The sequence below is a fragment of the Podarcis liolepis genome (assembly GCF_965112155.1).
Source record: "Podarcis liolepis genome assembly, chromosome: 1".
In the NCBI taxonomy this organism is placed as follows: domain Eukaryota; kingdom Metazoa; phylum Chordata; class Lepidosauria; order Squamata; family Lacertidae; genus Podarcis; species Podarcis liolepis.
In genome coordinates this window covers 22,348,498-22,370,113 of record NC_139554.1, presented here as the reverse complement: position 1 = coordinate 22,370,113, position 21,616 = coordinate 22,348,498, and the positions used below count along the sequence as shown (strand labels likewise).

At 45.3% G+C, this 21,616-nt stretch overlaps 2 protein-coding genes across 2 annotated transcripts in view; one reads left to right on the top strand and one right to left on the bottom strand.

The window, feature by feature from the left end:
* LOC310706715 (endogenous retrovirus group 3 member 1 Env polyprotein-like) overlaps positions 1-21,616 on the top strand; it is an 874,531-nt gene that overhangs the window by 240,680 nt on the left and 612,235 nt on the right. The gene's annotated exons all lie outside the window — the stretch shown is intronic.
* Positions 1-21,616, bottom strand: part of ITPK1 (inositol-tetrakisphosphate 1-kinase) — a 133,387-nt gene that overhangs the window by 30,470 nt on the left and 81,301 nt on the right. The window contains exon 4 of the mRNA XM_083503168.1: positions 3,309-3,426. Coding sequence (XP_083359294.1) covers positions 3,309-3,426 — 118 coding nt within the window. The remainder of the gene's footprint in view (positions 1-3,308; positions 3,427-21,616) is intronic.

Here is a 21,616-nt window from a genome sequence, read left to right as displayed (position 1 = left end):
TGCTAGTTATTGATAGCCCACGGCAGTGACAGGATTATCTAAGAAAATACTCAATTCATAACTGTGATAAAGCAAGCAATCCTTCTTTGGATAACATGGCACAACTTAACGCAGCCCTCACAATCCTCTTGTGTCTACAGTGCAATAAATAAAACAGAAACAGCCGGCACTTCACTGTAACTAAATGTCTGAACAAGAGCAATTGTTTTAAGACTGTGTTCCAGAGAACTCTGAAGGTCCACGGAACTTCAATGGCTTTTTTAAATAAGAAGGGGGGGAGCAGGCCTCCTTTGCAAATATTTTAAAAGTTAGTTCCTTGTTGCAAGTTAGTTGTGGGTGTGAAAAAACTGGGGTGTATTAATTTAATATCTGTTTGGTAGAAGGTCATTTTGTTTTTCAAGAGATGTCAGGCAAGAATCCTAAATTGTACCCAATACTATTATGTAAAAGAACTGAGTAATACCCCTGGAGTTACGAGGGTTTAGCTCTTTAATCAGGCAGCACAATTCTTTAGATCGTGTTTTGGCAGGAGGAAAAGAATTCTTGTGGCAGCATGTCCCTAAAGTAGCAGCATTCCAAAGCTTAAGTATAATCTCCCACTTGATCAATTTTGGCCGCAGAGTGGACTGAACCCTACCACACTTTCGTAAGATCATTATACAAGAAATGTTTACCATAAAGGGTATTTTTCCTCCTCATTTTTTTTGTTGCTGTTAACAATTTTTTTAAGAGGAAGAGGTGAGATCATGAGTGGTCAGTCACCTCAAGGAGCAGATACTAAGGGGCAGCAAGCAGACAGAGCTGTGTGTGTCACAAGACTGGCACCCCCTAAGCTACCCTGCTGCCCTCAGATTCAGCTGTTAGTCTGGTTGGCTTTTGTAAATGTAATGGAGGGAGACGCCATCTTGTCCTTTGCCTCAGGCAGCAAGGTGTCTTGGACTGGCCCTGGTGGCCATACTTGGCCAACGTTCGCTATAATGCAACACACACATTTTCAATTTAAGTAATCTTATATGTCATCTTTTTTCAGGACCAAAGGAGCTGTCAGAGAAGTTCACAGTTAAAACAATAAAAAGCAACTATTTAAATCAAAAGATATAATACATTTAAACCACCCAATATAACATAGATCAGGGGTGGCCAACTCCCAAGGGACTGCAATCTACTCACAGAGTAAAAAACTGGCAGTGATCTACCCCCTTTTGGGGGGTTCAGGTCAAAGTTGTTGAGTTTTAGGAAGTCACATTCTTTGGAGGTGCAGGGCTAAAATGTTCAGCTTTTTTTAGGGGAGCCAAACTTGTTGAGCTTCTTTGAGGGGAACCAGTGATCTACCAGTGATCTGCCCAGACATCCAGTGATCTACCGGCAGATCACGACCTACCAGTTGGACGTGCCTGACATAGATAAAAACAGCAAGAGTTAAAACACTGTAGACCAACAGCCCCATTCAGTTAAAAGCAGTTTGAAATTTATGGTCTGTCTGAACAGAACCAGAGAGGGAGTCACATGTATATTCCATGAAAGGGACCTGTCTCTTGGGCTTATCAACCACATGGAACTTACTGGCAGGCTAGATCCTGCTTCATCAGACACATTATAAATGGGCTTTGGCCCATGAAAGCTTATGGCACAATACACATGTTAGTCTTTAAGATACTACAACACGCTGGCCTACTTCCATTAAAAAGAACCTTTCAGGAGGATTGCAATCTGTTAATCTTTAGAATAAAATCTACTTACAAATTCATTTTGTAAGCACAGTCAACCTTGAACAGATTTTCAGGTAAACACAGATCATAAAACCTTCCTTTAGTAGAGATACTGGAACAGAATCCTGCCTGCCTGCAAGTTGCACACTTTCTTACAGTACCTTTATGAAAATACCTTAATATGTATTCAATTTCCTGCCCAAAGGCATGCACTTTATTTAGGAAGTTCAATAAGCTCATTTGCATAGCTAGCAACACAGCCTCATTGAAGAGCAAAGATAAAATTAGTGTAATGGGACAAGATGACATACTTCAAAGAAAGCTGCTACTGCACTGAGCACGAAAAAGCTCCTATTCCTAAATCAGCTACATGTACAAGACAAAAAATGAAAATGAAATGAAATATGTCGACTCAAGCAGCACTAACCTCAGCAGATTCATCACTTCATGCTTCATTCACCTCTAACCAATCATTCAACCCTTTCTAATAACTCTCGTCTTAAGAAAAACATACATAGTAATTCAAACAATTAAGACCACCAGCATACTTGAAAAATGGCCACTGTAAAGATCCCCTCCACACTTCTGTAGCCAAACAGGTAAACTTCATCCCATTTTGCAAAACCATGCAATAAATATGCAGGTAGCAGCTCAAAATCATGGAACAGCAATTCATCTATTAAAATGTGAAATGCTTTCCATAAAAAAATTTAAAAAGTGTAAAGGGTGACACACTCTGAGCATTCGTGTGTGTAAATATCTACCTATAAAATTTGAGAATAGCCCCTTAAAGATACAATATTTTCCAGCACTGAAGGTTCAATGAGCAACCCCACAAAGCTAGGTAAGATGCTTCTGCAATATTACTCAAGGTCCTAATTATTTGCTACCGAAATCTCTTCATCTGCCCCAAATAAGAAGAGCCTGCTGTTCCCATAGTGGCCACCCAGTGGCCGGTTGAGTTCATTTTGTAACTGAGCAATCTGATTGGCAGAGATGTACTGTTGTCATCCTTCTACCCGGTGCTATTTTTCTAGAAAAAGAGGTTCCGGAACTCACCATGAACACCTCGCTTGCTCTCTAAGAATGGCAATGGCGCCCACCTGAGAGGTGTCGGAACTGAGTTCTGGTGAGTTCCGGTAGAAAAAAAGCCCTACTTCTACCCTTCCTCCTCAGACTTGCTCTGCATGGTTTACTTTAGGATAGAGGTCTCTGGTGCTATTTCATGCCAAATGTGGTAGTAACAGGAGCTTTATGGGGCTTCTTCAGGGCAAACGCCTATACGCAGGTGCAACACCTGTATTAAGATAGCTAGTATAAGGGTTGGAGCTGTGTAGGAAACAGACAGAATAAAGCAAATAATATAGCATCTTTTTTTTTTTTACTGGTGAAAGGCAAAGACAATCATTGTCTTAAGTTGTAAATAGACAAAACAAAAGTTCAATGTAGCTTGATAGATCCAGATATGAATGATGAGTAGTTAGATTTGTCAGTATTGAACTTAGCCATCAATGAATGAAGACTACCTTTCCAACCAGGTATCAATCCCAGCCCCCTCCTCCACACTCAAATAACCAGTGAAAAATGCTAGCGACTTACCTTGCATGTAGGTCTCTATTTGCCTAATAAGCTCATAAGACTTCGATCTGTCCAGCAGGGTCCTGATAGCAGGAAGGGGGTCCAAAATTATGGTTTCAGGGTGAGCATCAATATACTCCTATGGGAATGAAGAAATATGGCACAAAATGTTACATATGAAGGTAAATGATTGGCTGGAATCTAGATGCATGATGGGAATAAGAGTGCCACAACAGAGGACACTAAAAGTTCAGCTTTCCAGACACTGACAATTCCTGAATTTCATATTTCACACGAATTTATCTTGCTGTTCTGAAAACAGCAATTGTTTAGGTAAGAGAAGCTATGACTGCCGGCCACAAAGCAAAATTGGAGGGGCGAGGTCTATAGCATCTCTTGCTTTGTGCATTTAAAAATATACATTAAGTGTAAAAAATATTTTTCCTTGAAACGTTGGCCGAACTGTCCCATGTACTGAACACCAACAGATCAGAGTGATCAGAAATACAAACACGCAAACCACATATGGCCATTATCAAGGGGCACTCAAGGCACCGTAATGACCCATTGCCTTGTAGGGTCTGGCTGAGGAGTCAAATGAGGGTGGGGTGCAGCCTACATACTTGGGAGAAGAACCGCCAGTATTTTATGAAGGGCACTCCTGGCCAGAGGATACAGTGGAACAGACTCCCCCAGGAGGTGATGGACTCTCCTTCATTGGAGGTTTTAAAGCAGAGGTTGGTCGGTCATTTGTCATGGATGTTTTGGATTTCTCAATTCCATTGAGAAAAATGGAGAAACACGCCTCGGAAGCCGTTCAACTTCTGAGGCACGTTCGAAAACGGAAGCATTCACTTCTGGGTTTTCGGCATTTGGGTTCTGAATCGTTCGGCTTCCAAGATGCTCGAAAACTGAAGTTGCAAAGTGCTTGAGCAGCCTATCAACAGATAAATCAGTCAATAAATTAATCAATAAATTTGCAGCGAAGAAGAAGAAGAAGCCTATCAATGGCTAATAGATTTCACAGAAGTGTCTGGCTGGTCACTGTGGGAAGCAAGAATGTGGACTAGATGGGATTTTGGTTTGACCCTGCATAGCTCTTCTTAAGTCAACGTCATCTGTACAGCTGAATAGAATTGCTATGGCACTTAAGAGATTACTGTTGGCATGGGTTTAGAAGGCTCATCCAAATTGTGAGGGACCACACCACATCTGCTAAAATCAGTCTGATGTCTGAGCTTAAAGGCATACAGCGAGTCCTGCTAAGCCCACACTTCAGCGATGGATGCCTGTGGGCCTTTGGATGTTGCTGCACTCAAACCCCCATAAGCTGTAGCTAAAACAACCAATGACAAGGGAGGGTGAGAGTTAGTACAGCCACATCTTCTCCATCCCTGTTCTACCTGAAGCTTTATAGGATACAGGAAGTGCGGCTAATCTTAGGCTCAACAGGGTTTCCAGTATATTAAAAAGGTAAAGGTACCCCTGCCCGTACGGGCCAGTCGTGTCCGACTCTAGGGTTGTGCGCCCATCTCACTTAAGAGGCCGGGGGCCAGCGCTGTCTGGAGACACTTCCGGGTCACATGGCCAGCGTGACGAAGCTGCTCTGGCGAGCCAGCACCAGCACAGCACACGGAAACGCTGTTTACCTTCCCACTGTAAAGCAGTACCTATTTATCTACTTGCACTTAAGGGTGCTTTCGAACTGCTAGGTGGGCAGGAGCTGGGACCGAAAGATGGGAGCTCACCCCGCCACGGGGATTCGAACCGCCGACCATGCGATCGGCAAGCCCTAGGCACTGAGGTTTTACCCACAGCGCCACCCGCGTCCCTCCAGTATATTACATCCTACGATAATGATTAATCCAGAACCACAGTGTTCAGCAAAGTCACAACCCACACTAAGAAAGAAAAAAGGAAATACACTTATTTTCCTGTGTATACTAGGGAAACAAAAATAAAGTCTACGAAAATGCTTAGAAACACTCGATTCCACTGCGCAGACAACTACGCATCCCAATCATCTCTCATTGATTAAGGTGTCAGACTAATGGTCTCTTGATCTCGAAATTAAGCCAGTCCTCTCCGATGATCCTAAAACTTCAACTTTCTCACTTGTTCTGCCTGCCTTAACCTTTTCACCACTTCATCTGCCTGTTTTATCAAACATACCAATCATATTACATGCACCTCTGTATAAAACTTATGAAAGGGCTGTGTTCTTGGGTTAAGATCAGCCTGACCCAGATGCTGTAGTTGTGTCCCTCTGCCTTTATCTTCTACACACAAGCCAAACCAAAAGAAACGCAGACCTAGATTGCCCTTTGTTTGGATTTCAATACCGTTGTTTAGTAAGACATATGTGCGAGCCTATCGGCACGCCAAAAAACAACAAAGAATTCTTCATTGCCATTCTAAGAGAAAGAGGGAGGTGCTCATGGTGATTTCCAGCACCTCTTTTTCTAGAAACAATACCCATAAAGGCTTTCCCACAGGGTCTCCTCCTCTTCCTGCAATCCAGCTTGAAAGAAGCATTCTATTGTAGCGTATCAAATAGGATGCTATGTGAACTTAGTTGTGGTGTGTCCATGGGTGGCTTGTGGGTGTGTGGTACCCACAACAGTTTTCCCAGTTTGCAAGCAACCCCTCATAAGATATTCTATTTGTCTTTTGTTTAAACTCCTTTAAAAAACACATCTTATTGGTATTGATTGGTCATTTAATCAAAGTATTTTTTTAAAAAATAAAAAAGAACTTTTCAAGAATTATTATTTGTGACGCACTGGCCCTGGGCACAAAACCAGCTATCCGTGTGAATCTTGTCTGAATTATTTTTGCATTTAATTTTTTTGCTGAGATATCAAAGAGCCACAAAACAACCCATGGTAACTAGACTTTACAGAAGCACAGCCTGAGACGTAATGACGGCGTCTTGCGATTTTCCGAAAGGTTGCTTAGTCTTAATTTAAGTCCTAGCTTTCCTTTACTACCCATAAAGCGCCGATAAAAAACTCTCCATCTCCAGAGTAACCCCCTAATTGCCTAAGTGGAGGAGTTCTAACAAGAGCAAGTACTCCAACAGGAACTGAAGTCTGGAAAACAGACTTAATTCATCAAATCCCTAGATGGGGCTCATTCCACAGAAACGCAAGGAGAGAGGAAAACCAACTGCTCCTGGCAAAAGGAGTAGGTGAGAGTCAAACAAAAGGACGACACTCTCAGCATCACCCCTCCTTCCAAATCCCAAAATAGTAGGCTTAAAATGTTCAGTTGTAAACAAACCAACTTCTAGATGTACACTAAAGCTAATGAAACTACCTTTTCAACAGGATGAAAGATAATTTCAAGAAACCAGCTAGGCAGACACTAGCTTTTAGCCTTTGATTCCTTACGGACAATGACCTACAACAGAGATAATTCCAAAGAATATTGTACAATTCCAGTTTCAGCTATTAAAAAAATACAGCAAAGGACCTGTTGTGCTACTAGGAACAAGCTTTCTTTAACCTTCTTTTTACATACGGGGAGAAAGGAGCTAGATATACAGCCATCTCGGGAATCTGGCAATTTTGCTATAAATGAGGAGCTGTGTGACCATGTCACTGAGAGAAATATGTAGCTTTTCTTTTTTTAAATTAAAAAAGCAGCAAGGAAATGCCCCTTTGAGCAACAGCAAAATAAAATGGCTATATTAAGGCATTACTTATTTTTAGCTTGACCTTGAATTCCTCCAACTCTATATTTCTCCTTCACTTAGGCCTACAGAGTAAAGGCTGGTTCAGAATACGCACCACCTTATGGAGCTAGCTAAATGCTACATCTCTTGGGAGAGTGGCTCAAGTTATTTTCGCATGGGGAATGAAGATTATATAGAGCAACGGTAATCCTACTGCGAATGGGAGTTCACTTATGGCCTGGCTAGCACAAACAGAGGGCATTTCTGCTCATTTTAGAGCAAAGGCTACAGCACTCTGAAAACCTGAGACATCTCATTTGGTGAAAAATGTTAAAATGAGTGCCCGTTTCTGACCTGTAGTGAAATAAAAATATAGGCATGGATTTAACGACGAAATCCACTCATGGGATGTTGCCGCCGGAAGAAAGGGTGATGGTGTATATTTATTCCAGTCCCTCCTTTCTCTTGAACATCCTTTGAAAAGCTGCTTCAGAGAACTGGGATGCTCTCTGGAAAGATGTAGGAAAAAGTCCAAGGAGGAAGGGGGGAATGGCAAAAGTACCCCCTCCCTTCCCACAGTGGAAGCCTCTGCTGGGTCTCGGTCCCTTCCACAAACATAGGGAGCCCTTCTGTGAGTGGAAAGGACTCTGGATTGTCTCTTGAAAACAGCATAAAATGGACTTGATTCTATGGTGCCACTGTTCCCAAGCTTTTTACTTAGGGAGCCTTGCCAACACCATTTCTCTCTCTCTTTCTCTCTCTTTCAGAAACCAGTTGCTGTTCCTGTGTCTATTTCCCCATTCCTGTCCTGCACTGTTTTCATTAACCATGCACAGCTTTCTGGTGCCAAGGCCAAAGGCTAATGGGAGTGTCTGTTTAGAGAATCAGTTACCGGAGGGTGGCATACTCCAAATTCATGTCCTGTCAACTTTCGATTTAGTTATACTTTAAAGGGGTGAATGATTGTACGTTGAAGGGGGAAAAAGGAAATCGATCACACTTGGCCTAGCATAGGCACTTCCTTGATTGCTCACCCAAGGTTGAAAGGGAAGCTGAATCTAAGTCATACACTAAATCAACTGAAATCAGTGGGCATGGCTAGCCTGAGCTTACCGATTTTAAAGTGTTTATTCTGAGTATGACTTAGTTGCACACCACTGTTTTTTAAAAAATGTATTCAGGGAACCCTTTCCATGACCACTTTTCTGCCAAGGACCCCCTTGCATGTTGGAGAAAATTATGGGGAACACACTCAATTGGGGGGGGGCAGAGGTGCTAAGATATGGGTAGGCAAACTAAGGCCCGGGGGCCGGATCCGGCCCAATCGCCTTCTAAATCCGGCCTGCGGACGGTCTGGGAATCAGCATGTTTTTACATGAGTAAAATGTGTCCTTTTATTTAAAATGCATCTCTGGGTTATTTGGGGGGCATAGGAATTCGTTTTCCCCACCCCCCAAAAAATATAGTCCAGCCCCCCACAAGGTCTGAGGGACAGTGGACTGGCCCCCTGCTAAAAAGGTTTGCTGACTCCTGTGCTAAGCAATCCAAATGGGCCTCACAATTTTCTCTGACCTGCAAAGACTGTTATTGCCTTGAGAGATGGGGGGTGGCCATAAAGATTTAAATACAGTGGTACCTCCGGTTACGAACTTAATTCGTCCCAGAGGTCCATTCTTAACCCGAAACCGTTCTTAACCTGAGGTGCACTTTCACTAATGGTGCCCCCCGCTGCCGTCCTGCGACTTCCGCTCACATCCCGGAGAAAAGTTCGCTACCAGGAGCACCTACTTCCGGGTTAGCGGGGCTCATAACCCGAAGCGTTCGTAAGGAGGACAGTACGTAACACGAGGTTCCACTGTACTGTATGTTATCTTTAGGTTATTTTTGCCTCTGTTCTTGACATGTGAAAGTTTTACACACACACACACACACACACACACACACACACACACACACACCACCAGGCATTTGTATTCCTTTGCTGATAGAAGTTAATCCCGTAAAAGCTTATAATCCATTTGCTGCAAGAGAAAACAATATATATTTGTGCTATAACAACATTCCCCAGCAGCAGCAGCAGCAGCAGCAATACAGCTAAAATCTTGTGCAAAATTAAAGGAGACATTCCATCGGCTCCACGCATCTATCCATTTGTGAAAAAGCAGCCATCTGGCTTACATCAGCAGGTGGGCCGTAAGAAACTCAAGGTGAGTTCAGGCCTTCCCTGAGCCGTGGGCTCAAAGACTTTGAATTAAAAACACCAGATTGTTTTGTTTTAGATTTGCAAATAGAATTTTGTTATTTTAAGGACTGGGCTTCTTTTGTGGGCTTTCTTCGCGCAAACTAAGAGAAAGGCAGAATTAATACAAAATTCATTGCTCAGAGGAGCGAATGCAGCATTTTATAATATTGTGCTATCCAGTTGCATGACACCTTACACAGCAACATTAGCAGAAGACATGTTCCACAGGACTTACAACCTCAATGTACAATTTTTTTGGGGGGGGGAGTGAGAGAGGGTGATTGAGAAAGAGAGAGGAGAAACTAACAAGCAAATGCAGTTGCCCACACTCAGGCTTTAAGCGGGGTGTGTGGGTGTGGGTGCAGACTAAGCCGCTAAAACTTAAAAACTTCATTGAAAAGGTGGCAGAGCCAAACAGCAACAGCCTGCAGGTGTTCTGGAAGAGCAGTCCAGGCAAAAACGACAGGAAGGAGTGGCCGTGTCAATACAAAACCATTTGTCTTGCTTACTGCCCTTCAATGGAAATGCCCACTTGAGACAAGTGCTTTCACGCAGCACAAATGCAACATGGGTTGTTCCTAGGCAGCAGAAAGCCTGTGCACGATCAAAGTCCTAAGTTCATTATGCACCAGCCTAACAATAGGTATGCAATTTGTTCTTGCCCTCTGATAGACAGCAGGAGCTCACACGCACCACATGTGAGACAGCTCATGGCGATGGACAGCACACAATAGGAATTAGTCACTTTTTAAGCCTTATAACAAGGACACAGTGCACACACCAGGCTACATGTTGCACTAAACTCCAGATTGCCCAGTGTGTAACTCCTCCCCAAGCTGTAATCAACCTGCCTTTGTGTTTTTAAATGTTTTTTATTTTATTTTTAAGTGTACTGTTTTTCTGCTTTGTTTTTTGCTGTCCTGGAGTCCTTTGGGAGGAAGGGCAAAGGAAATATAACAACAACAACAACAACAACAACAACAACAACAACAACAACAACAACATACTCCACTCTGTCATCTTGCAAAGTCTTCTTAAATAGAAGGGGGGAGATCTAATTTTCTGCAAACTAGTAAAGAAATTGTACAAAATCTTCGGTGCCCACAGCAACGTGTTTTCTGAGAGCGAGTTACAAAGATGGGAGAGAAAGGGAAACAGAAATCGGCTATAATAAAAATATCAGATGACTGAACTTTAAAAAAATGTTTTTCTCCCTTCTTTCCCTCTCTTTGACTGCAATAGGAAATGTGCTTCTTCAAAAGAAGCATCGGCAAAGCTGACCTTAGGGATCAGTGCCATTGGGCAATTGCCAAATGCCCAGCATCTTGGAGGGCCTATTGCCACTGCTTCCACAAGACATTTTGTACCATGAGAAGCGTGCTAAGTGCAGTTTCCTGGTGTGTTGCCCCAGTCTCAAAAAGGGAGGTGTGATGGGGAAGCAAAGGGCCTGGGTGCAGGTGCCCGAAGGTCACGCATATCCCAGGCAATTAAGTCAGAATTGGATTGTGCAAACACAGAATTGGGATGTTCAAGTTGTTACACTTTTAAATGAGTTCCCAAAGTCTGTTATCTGAAGGGTAACAGGCTCTCTCTCACCATCCAGCCTAAGAATCTGGCTAGTTCCCATTGCCTTACAATCACTGTCAGACTGTCAGTATCCCTTCTTATCTTGCCATTCTGCAGAAAGACTAGAGTCTCTGCAGGAGCACATTTTTCAGGGGTACAATAAGGGCAAAGGGTGGTGGGCATTATAATGTTCATCTGGCACTGTCATGGGGAAGATAATAAATGAAATCTATAGCTCCTTGCATTACATGCTATTAGCTTTGTTAAAATCTGTGCAAAACTGTCATCTTGAAATTTTTATAGATGAGATAGCTACCCAGCCTGGCAATAAAATGTCTCGCTCACAAAGCTGGTATGTATGAACTTCTGTCTCCAAGCCTCCCTCTCATGATCTTTGGCTTGCCTAGAAATACTATAAGGAATATGCCTTCTAAATTAAATTCCTATGTGACTTCATTCCCTCCCCCTTTTTCATATAAAAAAGGATCATGTGGAATTCTTCACAGCAGGCTGATAACTTCAACTCCGTAAAAGCAGGAGAGCTGGTGAACAAGGGCCACTAGTAAACATGGTTTCTGTGGAACTTTATTCTTAGTTAACCTACAGCCAAAGTGAGGTCAACCAGACGCAATATGACCCAGCATGCATTTCCACTTAGGGTAACGTGCAAAGGCTAGTGTATTTATCTGTACTTTTACAATGGATAAATACATTGTTCAAAACAGCTTGAAAGAAAGAGCAGTGACTGTCCATTAAGCTGGACACAAATTTTTACATATATATACAGTGGTACCTTGGGTTACATACACTTCAGGTTACAGACTCCGCTAACCCAGAAATAGTGCTTCAGGTTAAGAACTTTGCCTCAGGATGTGGCCCAAAAATGGAAGCAGGAAGAACTACCGACTCTGGAGGAATGGAGAATGAAGCTAACGGACTATGCAGAACTGGATAAACTAACTGGAAAAATAAGATATCAACGAGATCACAAGTTCATTGGGGACTGGGGAAATTTTGCAGATTATTTGAAGAGTGTATGTGACGAACAAACAACGCTAGTGGGTTTTAAAGAAGCTTTGTGAAAATATAAGAAATATTTCAAGAATGTAAATATGTTTGAAAAGGTATTTTAAAAGGCGATACTGAATTTGGGGGATGCGTGGATAAAAATTTAAATACGGATGATTGTCAGAAAAGCTGAGGGAAGTCCAAAAGATGAAAATATGTCATTTATGAAATTGTTTGATTGGAGATATTTGTGCAAAACAATAAAAATTTATTTAAAAAAAAACTTTGCTTCAGGATGAGAACAGAAATCGCGCGGCAGCAGTGGGAGGCCCCATTAGCTAAAGTGGCGCTTCAGGTTAAGAACAGTTTCAGGTTAAGTACGGACCTCCGGAATGAATTAAGTACTTAACCTGAGGTATCACTGTATATTCTTACATATGCAGCCAAGTTTGATAGCTACAACAGAAGGCCATGTTATGTTGCTAAAGCCACAGCAAAATGTAAATAAATTAATCATGACAAAGTTAAACGAAAGGCCATTATGTCTGAGCATCTGAGTGAAAGTGGCATGGAGCGCAATACTAGAGCATGAATAGCAAGTGAACTAACGCAGCTGAAGCTGCTCTCCGTAATGTGCATTTTAAGCAAAGATAAAATCAATAGCCTCTAAAGAACTGCTCAGGGAGCTAAAAGCATTTTTGTAATGATAGCGCATGCAGAGCACCTTCTTGAACATACCCAAGAGTACAATAAGAATTGCATACAAGCTGTCCAACGGCCTGGGTGTCACACAAATGTACAATTATATCTGGAAACGAAATATGCCATCCTCAGAATCTAATTTAAAAAGAGCAAACATCTACTAGGGCTTATGTGAAGAAAAGCAAGCCAGGGAATAGTCAGGCTACAGTGTATGAAGTGGATTTTGGAAAATGTTTTCTTTTTTTCTGAATGAAAGCAATTCAACAGCTTCACAGACCATTTGTATTACTTTGGGTGGGTGAGGGTTCTAGTAGGAGTAGTAGGAGTAGTATGCCTCTAATTTTTATACTCTATTGAATAAAATGGAAGTTTTATTATTAGTTTCATATATCCAGTTGATCTTCCTATTTGAATCCTATCACAGCATCCCCTGGATTTTGATGCTTTCTCATTTCATTCTTATCTCTCGGGGTTCCCATTGCATTTCTTTCTCTATTAAATTTGCACTAGATTGCTGCTGTGCTGTTTCTCAATGGCAGGGACTGAAGGACAGCAGCCAGAAATGAGAAGGGCCACAGAATATGTGGGATGCTTCACTGCCATGGCTCTGGCAAAATATTGGGTACCACTGCAGGAGCAGAAGATGAGGGAGGGAACTTTTTCTAATTTCTCTGCTTACCTCATCAACCACCAATCAAATCTGGCCCAGCAGAAGTGGGGCGATAAGAATCTGGCCTACTAACCAGAAAAGCCCCTGGCTTCCTTGCCCCTGTTTACTTTTTGACTGAATTGTCTTCTCATTATATTAGCTACCACAAGATTTAGTGATGACCACCAACGTCATCACCAACGGCTTTAAAGGGGCTTAGACAAATTCATGGGGAATAAGGCTATGAATGGCTACTAGTCAAAACCGCTTAGAGGGTTGTTGTTGTTTACAATTAAGCGGCATACAAATTCTGTTCAATAAAACAAATAAAACTGAGGCTGTAATATTTCCAATAATACCAGTTGCTAAGGAACACAAGTGGAAGGGTGCTATTGAACTCAGGTTCTGCTCTTTATTTTATTTATTTACTTCCTTACATTTATATCCCACTTTTGCCATCATGAAACCCAGGGCGGAATATGTGTAGTACCCAAGCAGTCAATCATCCAGATGCTAACCAGAGCCAGCCAACCTTAGCTTCAGCAAGGTGGTGGCCTGATGTAACCATAACCTGGGGCCCTGGAAAAATTGTTGGATTCCCATGGGCATCTAGTTATCCACAATAAGAGAACAACACGCTCAGCTACATGGTCCTTTGGTCCGTGCCAGCAGAGTTACTGTCAGGGAACTGCCATCGGAGCATCAGGTGGTGGAGGGGCTCAGGGAGGAAGAAAGAGACTCAACAGCTGAAGCAGGGACCAGCAGGGGGAGGAGTGGGTCTCTGAGGGAATGCGAGCAGGAGGGAGGGCTCAGGGACGCTTCCAGCGAGAACAGTGGGGAGGTATCTGAGTCTCCCATAGGGAGACCCACACCTCGCCGGAAACTGTCACGCCGTGAGTCCAGGAGACGCGTTTCCGTTAAGGAGCTCCTTTGCTGGAAACGCTTCCGCAGACAGCCACTGTCGGACTCTACTAGTGACTAGAGCAGACATGTCTGAGGAGCTCCGTCACACACGGAGGTTTGTGGGGTCGCACAAACTCTGAGGGAGCACGTTTTTACGCACAAGCAGCTAATCAATCCCTAACAGCAGTCCGACAGTCTCTGTACGCTGCCTGTGCAAGAGAAAGCATCATGAGCGAACCAACCGGAACCGGAGGAGCGGGGGCTGGAGCTGGTCCAAGCTTGGAAGATAGATACCGAGCGTTGGAGGTCCAACTGGCGCTGCAGACGGCGAGGCTGGAGGAGAGAAGGGCTCAGGATGCAGACAAGAAGGGGAGAGCCACTCAGTTCCCCAGAAAGGTACCAGGATTGGTGCAGAAATTTGGGGGGGACCCCAAGGATTACCATGCCTTTAGGACAGAGATGCAATATGCCATTAATGTGCAGTTCGATGAGTTCCCTGATGAGGAATCGCGAGTTGCTTTCGTAATTGGGCATCTTGAGAAAGGGGCGAGAGACTGGGTTCGACCCCTAATGGCAACGCACAATGACGTACTAAAGGACACGATGAAGTTCTTTCGTGCAATGGATATCATGTTTTCCAGCGATATTGAGGAAGGGGTGGTGCGCAGACAGCTAATGGCTTGCAAGCAGGGAAGTCGATCTGTCCGTGAGTACTGGACTGAGTTTACCATGCTGATTCACAGACTGGGTTGGGATTTATCGGCGGCACCCATTCAGATGCTATTTGAAGAAGGTCTTTCTTCGGCGGTGAAAGACGAGCTGTCACGGAGCCCCAGGGCGGGGTCTATGGATCAGCTGACCAAATCTGCGCTGACCATAGGAGCGCGGCAGGAGGCAAGAGCCTTGGAGAGGCGGGAAGGGAGAGGGGAACGTTGGAAGGAGTTCCGCATTCCAGACATTCCTGAGCCAGCTTTCCCGCCGGCAGAGCCGATGGAAATCGGAACAGCGCGCGCGCGCGCATTTTCAAAAACCAGCGAGGGGGCTAAGAAGGAGGGAAAGGGCGCCCGGAAATGCTATCTCTGCCAACAGCCAGGCCACTTTGCCAGAGTCTGCCCCCAGAGGAAGGAATGGCAAGGGATGGTGGGAGCTGTTGAGGGGGGAGAACAGGGGGGAACGGAGCAGGTAAAAGCCAACGCCTGGTTGCCACAATCGGGGCACTGCAGCCAGGCCAAAGAGCAGTGAAAGTGCCCGTGCCAGAAGCTCCTCGACCTGCTCTAGTGATTGAAGTGTCGCTAGAGCTGCAAAATGGGCACCCCCTAAAAATAAAGGCGCTATTGGACTCAGGCAGCTCCTGCAATTTTATGAGCAAGGAGTTTGCTGCTGAACACCAGATACAGACTATCCCTTTAAGCAACCCCCTGCAGGTGACCACGATTGATGGCAGGGAGTTGTTGGGAGGAGGAGTCAGCTTGCAGACTGTCCCAATGATAATGAGGGTGGCAAGGCACACAGAACTGATAGCGTTTAATGTGGCCACCCTGGGAGGCGCTCCCATTATTTTGGGAATGAGCTGGCTAGCTCTACATGATCCGCTGGTTGGCTGGCATCAAAGAGTGGTGTCCTTTGGTTCAGCACATTGCTTAGAACACTGCAAAGGGGAAAAGGGTTCAGCAGGGGCCCAAGCCACCCTAGCAGGGACTGAAGTAATGGAGAAGGTGAAGGTACCACCACAGTATGCAGATCTCAGCGACGTGTTCAGCGAGAAGGAAGCTGACCAACTACCACCTCATAGGCCCTTTGATTGCCAGATCAATTTACTCCCTGGAGCACAGCTTCCCGTGGGCAAGTTGTATGCCATGTCAGACAGAAATGCAGGAGTTGCGAGGGTTTATTGACAAGAACCTGAAGAGAGGCTTCATCAGAGAGTCCAAAGCAGCAGGGGGTAGCCCAGTGTTTTTTGTGGACAAAAAAAACGCGGACAAGCCGAGACTTGTATGTGATTTTAGGAGGTTAAATGCAGTGACTGAGCCAGTGGCTTTCCCTATGCCCAGGATTGATGATATTTTGACCAGGGTGAGGAAGGGAAAGATTTTTACAAAGCTGGATCTAAGGGGGGCGTACAACCTGATACGCATAAGGAAAGGGGATGAATGGAAAACCACCATGTTTACCCCTTTGGGGGCATTTGAATACCTCGTTATGCCATTTGGATTACAAGCAGGCTCAGCGTGTTTTCAATCTTTTATGAACCACGTACTGGGCCCTTTGCTCTACAAGAATTGCGTTGCTTTCCTAGATGATGTGTTGGTGTATTCTGAGAATGAGGAGCAACATGTGAGAGACGTCAGAGAAGTGTTGAGCAGACTGCAAGCCAACAGGCTGTGGGTGAAACTGGAGAAGTGTCGGTTCCATACCAAGGAGGTGGAATTCCTGGGGTACCGCCTGTCAGACAAGGGATTGGCCATGGATCCCGGCAAGGTACAGGCAGTGCTGGAATGGAAAACACCCAAAACCAAGAAGGATGTGCAGAGGTTCCTAGGGTTTGGAAACTTTTATCGTAAGTTCATCCGCAACTTCGCCCATCTGACGGCGCCCATCACTGACTGTCTCAGCAGTAAAAAGAAGTTTGTATGGACGGCGGAGGCGGAGCGAGCGTTTGAGGAGCTGAAAAGGGCCTTCGCCTCTGAAGAACAACTTCTGCATGTGGATTTACGAAAGAAGCTAAGGGTTGAAACAGACGCATCTGACAGAGCCATAGGGGCGGTGCTTCTTCTGCAGCCGGGGAAGGAGGAGTCAGAGTGGCGACCGTGTGCCTTCTTTTCGCGAAAGCTGAACAAATCCGAGAGGAACTACACGGTGTACGACCGAGAACTTCTTGCTATTCATGAGGCGTTCCGGAGATGGAGGCATCTGCTAGTTGGTGCACAACATAAGGTGCAAGTGTGCACGGACCATAAAAATCTAGAGTATTGGAGAACTGCGCGAGTGCTCAACCAAAGGCAGTTGAGATGGGCCCAGGAGTTCTCCAAATTTAACTTTGAGATTTGTTACGTGCCAGGCCCAGAGAATGTTAGGGTGGACGCTCTCTCACGCAAACCTGAATATTTGGAGGGGGAGGGAGCACCCGAAGAAACCCATATCATTCCAGAGGACCGCTGGGTGTGTGGGGCGACTTTGGTGGGGCAAAGGGAATTGGTAGAGGGTACGGTGCATGATGCATACGCCCAGGACAAACTCAGGGGTCTCAGGAGGGAGGAAGACAAATCCGGTGGTTTTGAGGAGAGAAACGGGGCATTGTATTATAAGGGAGCGTTATATATACCTGAAGGGGAATTGAGGGAGAAGGTACTCAAGCAGCTGCACGATAGCCCCACAGCAGGGCATTTTGGGCAACACAAGACCATGTGGCTGGTTACCAGGGAATTTTGGTGGCCCAAGGTCAGGGAAGATGTGCGGGAGTATGTGAGAGGGTGTGAACAATGCCAAAGAGCCAAGGGGGAGAGGCGGGCGCCGGCTGGTTTATTAGAACCACTGCCCACACCTGAAAGACCGTGGGAAGCAGTGGCAATAGATTTCATGACTGATCTGCCAAGGGCTAGAGGGAAAACAGCCATCATGGTTGTAGTAGACCTGTTAACTAAAATGGCCCACTTTATAGCCTGCTCACATGCGGTCACAGCAGAAGAAACAGCCAAATTGTTTGTAGAGAATGTGTTTCGGTTGCATGGCGCCCCCTTGAGGGTGGTTTCAGACCGAGGGAAACAATTTACTTCCAGGTTCTGGAGGAAGCTCATGAGCTTACTGCATGTAGAGGTTAATTTTTCAACGGCCCGTCATCCAGAAACCAACGGGCAGGCGGAAAGAGCAAATGGGGTTCTCCAACAATATTTGAGGTGTTATGTTAATGACAGAGAGAATGATTGGGTGGAGAAGCTGGCGTTGGCAGAATTTGCCTACAACAATGCAGAGAACGTGTCCACGGGGATGAGCCCCTTTTTGGCTAATCACGGGTGCCATCCCAGAGCCTTCCCAGGGGGGGAGGGGGAGAACTGGAGCGTTCCAGCTGCAGAACAGTTCGTTGAAGAAATGGAAGCGATCCATCGCCAGCTCCAACTCAACTTAAACAGGGCTAAGGAGGAATATAAGAGGCAGGCAGACAAAAACAGAAGGGAAGGTGAAAGCATCAGGGTGGGGGACCAGGTGTGGCTGTCAACCCAAGGGTTGCCGTTCAAAGGAGGTTGTAAGAAATTAAGACCCAAAAGGCTGGGTCCGTTTGAAGTCATGCAGCAGGTCAATCCAGTGGCTTTCAGGCTCCGGTTACCGAACCACATGAAGCTGCACCCAGTTTTTCACAGGTCGTTGCTGTCACCGTATAGAGGAGACAGTGAAGGGAGGGTCACTAGGGGACCAGCAATGGAGGAGAAGGAACACAGCTACCATGTAGCGGAGATCCTCGATTCCAGGTGGAAGGGAGATCAAGTAGAGTATTTGGTAATGTGGGAAGGGGAACCGGAGTCGGAAAACACCTGGGTTAGGGCAGAGGATGTCAATGACGAAGTTTTAATAGAGACTTTTCATCAGAGGTTCCCACGTAAACCTCAGCCTGTAGCGAGGTTCCGAAGGGAATACTTTGCCACCACCGACGAGGAAGAGGAGTTGGAGGGGTTCCCAGATTCTGAAGAGGAAGAGGATTCAGCGAGCCAGGACGACGATCGATGGAGGGAATTGTTCGAGACGTCGGAAGATGAGGAAGATTCTTTTCGGGGTTTTAGCCCTTCACCTCCCAGGAGAGAGGAAATGGGAGGGGGTGAGGGGGGCCCTGGAGGGGAGGTGGATGTCAGGGAACTGCCATCGGAGCATCAGGTGGTGGAGGGGCTCAGGGAGGAAGAAAGAGACTCAACAGCTGAAGCAGGGACCAGCAGGGGGAGGAGTGGGTCTCTGAGGGAATGCGAGCAGGAGGGAGGGCTCAGGGACGCTTCCAGCGAGAACAGTGGGGAGGTATCTGAGTCTCCCATAGGGAGACCCACACCTCGCCGGAAACTGTCACGCCGTGAGTCCAGGAGACGCGTTTCCGTTAAGGAGCTCCTTTGCTGGAAACGCTTCCGCAGACAGCCACTGTCGGACTCTACTAGTGACTAGAGCAGACATGTCTGAGGAGCTCCGTCACACACGGAGGTTTGTGGGGTCGCACAAACTCTGAGGGAGCACGTTTTTACGCACAAGCAGCTAATCAATCCCTAACAGTTACGTATTATTACCTCAAGCTTAATTTATTCCAAACTGAGCACTCGCCTTCCTATTTCTACACCTGAACCTTCTTTTTCTCTCACTCTGAAGAATACTTGCATTCTTCCTTTTCCTCCAAATGCTGAACTGCGAGTTCTCCAACTCTCCCCCCACTCCCACTCCTTTCATTCAAGCTCCAGCAAAGAAAACCATATTGGTATCAGCCTGAAATGTCTTTTGTCTTCTACTCCTAACAGTGCCTTATTATTTTATTCTTTCATGGTTTGATTACTCTCTCTTCTTTCTGACTGGCATCTCTCTCACCTTCACCCTGGATCTCCCACGTTTCCCCCTCGTTTGAGAATTCTATTCATTTGCTTCCATTTCCTTAGCTGATCCAGTTTAAGTTGCTGCTGCTTCTTTTTGTTCATTTAAAAAAATCTCTTCACTTCCTTTTAACTATCTCTGCTTCTTTCTCTTCATTTGCCTTCTTGTTTTGGTTGAGTCTACTGATCACGTTCCTCTTGGTTAAACCTCAGGTTGCTTCCTCTATTTCACCCCTTCTCTGTTCCTGCCCCCTTTTCTCTGGAACTTGCAGTCTGTGCTTCTTCCTCCTTGCACACATTTCAACAGCCTCTGAAAACTTACCTTTGCTACCAAGCCTTTGACATCTGATCTCTGCCTCTCCATCTTCCTTGTACTCAAAGGAACATAGGAAGTTGCCTTGAGTCACCCACTGGTCCACCTAGATCTGTACTGCTTGAAGCATCTCTGCAGGGATCGAGCAGGAGCTTTCCCCAGCTCCACCTGGAGACACCAGGAACTGAAGCCGAGACCTTCATAGAAGCATAGAACTGTATAGTTGGAAGAGACCACAAGGGTCATTCTAGTCCAACTCCTTGCTACGAAGGAATCTTTTTGCCCAACGTGGGGCTCAAACCCATGAGCCTGAGAGTACTATGCAACTGAGCTATCCCATGCAAAGCAGGTGCTGTACCACTGAACCACGGTCTTCCTCTCTCCCTACAAAGGCGCTTCTAAAGAAAAGTTGTGGGCAGTGTTTGTTCTTCTTAATACAACTATTGCACACTACCTAGATTCTAAGGTGCTTCATAAATTATAATTGTGAATTCAGTCACTTGTATATTGCTGTTGGGTTGCATGCATCCAGAAGGAAGGAAACCACCTCCTCAGAGGATGCTCCTGCTACTGGAAAGGGAGCAGGCAGGAGACATCTTCCGAATCTTCTATCCCCCTAAAGCACCTTGCACCTTTTGCAACTGAGTTCCCAGGTGGGGGCAGGTGGCAGTGTTAGAAAATCAGATATATAAGCTAGGTGTCAAATGGCACCTTAAACCAGGGTTACAGTCATCAAAACGGAATGCCTAGTTACCATTTTGGAGTCAGCTTTTTCAATACGACTTTTTGGTTCCTGAAATTCATTCTGATTGTGCAGATAAAATATAATGGATAGAATTCTGCAGGATGTGTGGAAACAGTCAGGGTCCAAGGATCCCCAGGCGTGCATCTCCAGGTAGTAGAGACGTCAGGCGCATCTTCACTGGATTGGCAAATGGCCAATATCCAGGTGCAAAATGCACCTGGCAAATTTCAAATGCTGGCGGGTGATGACTCTCCGAAACAGTATGAGAAGTGGGGCTCCGTCCTCCATCCAAGCAAAGAAGAAGCACTATGAGTGACACATTTTAGCTAGACAAAATAAAATAAAAACGATCAAGGAGGCAGAAAACAGGGCTGGTGAGGGGGGTGGCCTGGGAAGAAGTTGGGAGGCTGAGGAAGGTGTGTAGCCAGGGGACAATTCTGAGGGTCAAATAGGCTCTCCATCCCTGGCCTAGCTACCGATAGCCAATTGTGACCAGATATGAATAGCTACATTGTGGGCTCTTCCCTCCTGATCACATAAGAAAGTGACAGAATGTTGGGAACTGGCAATAATAATAATAATAATAATAATAATAAAAAATTATTTATACCCCGCCCATCTGGCTGGGTTGCCCCAGCTGCTCTGGGCAGCTTCTAGCATATATAAACGCACAGTAAAACATTAAACCTTAAAAAGCATCCCTAAACAGGGCTGCCTTCAGATGTCTTCTAAAAGTCAGATAGTTATTTATTTCCTTGACATCTGATGGGAGGGCATTCCACAGGGTGGGTGCCACTACCGAGAAGGCCCTCTGCCTGGTTCCCTGTAGCTTCACTTCTCGCAGTGTGGGAACCGCCAGAAGGCCCTCAAAGCTGGATCTCAGTGTCTGGGCAGAATGATGGGGGTGGAGACGCTCCTTCAGGTATACAGGGCCAAGGCTGTATAGGGCTTTAAAGGTCAGCACCAACACTTT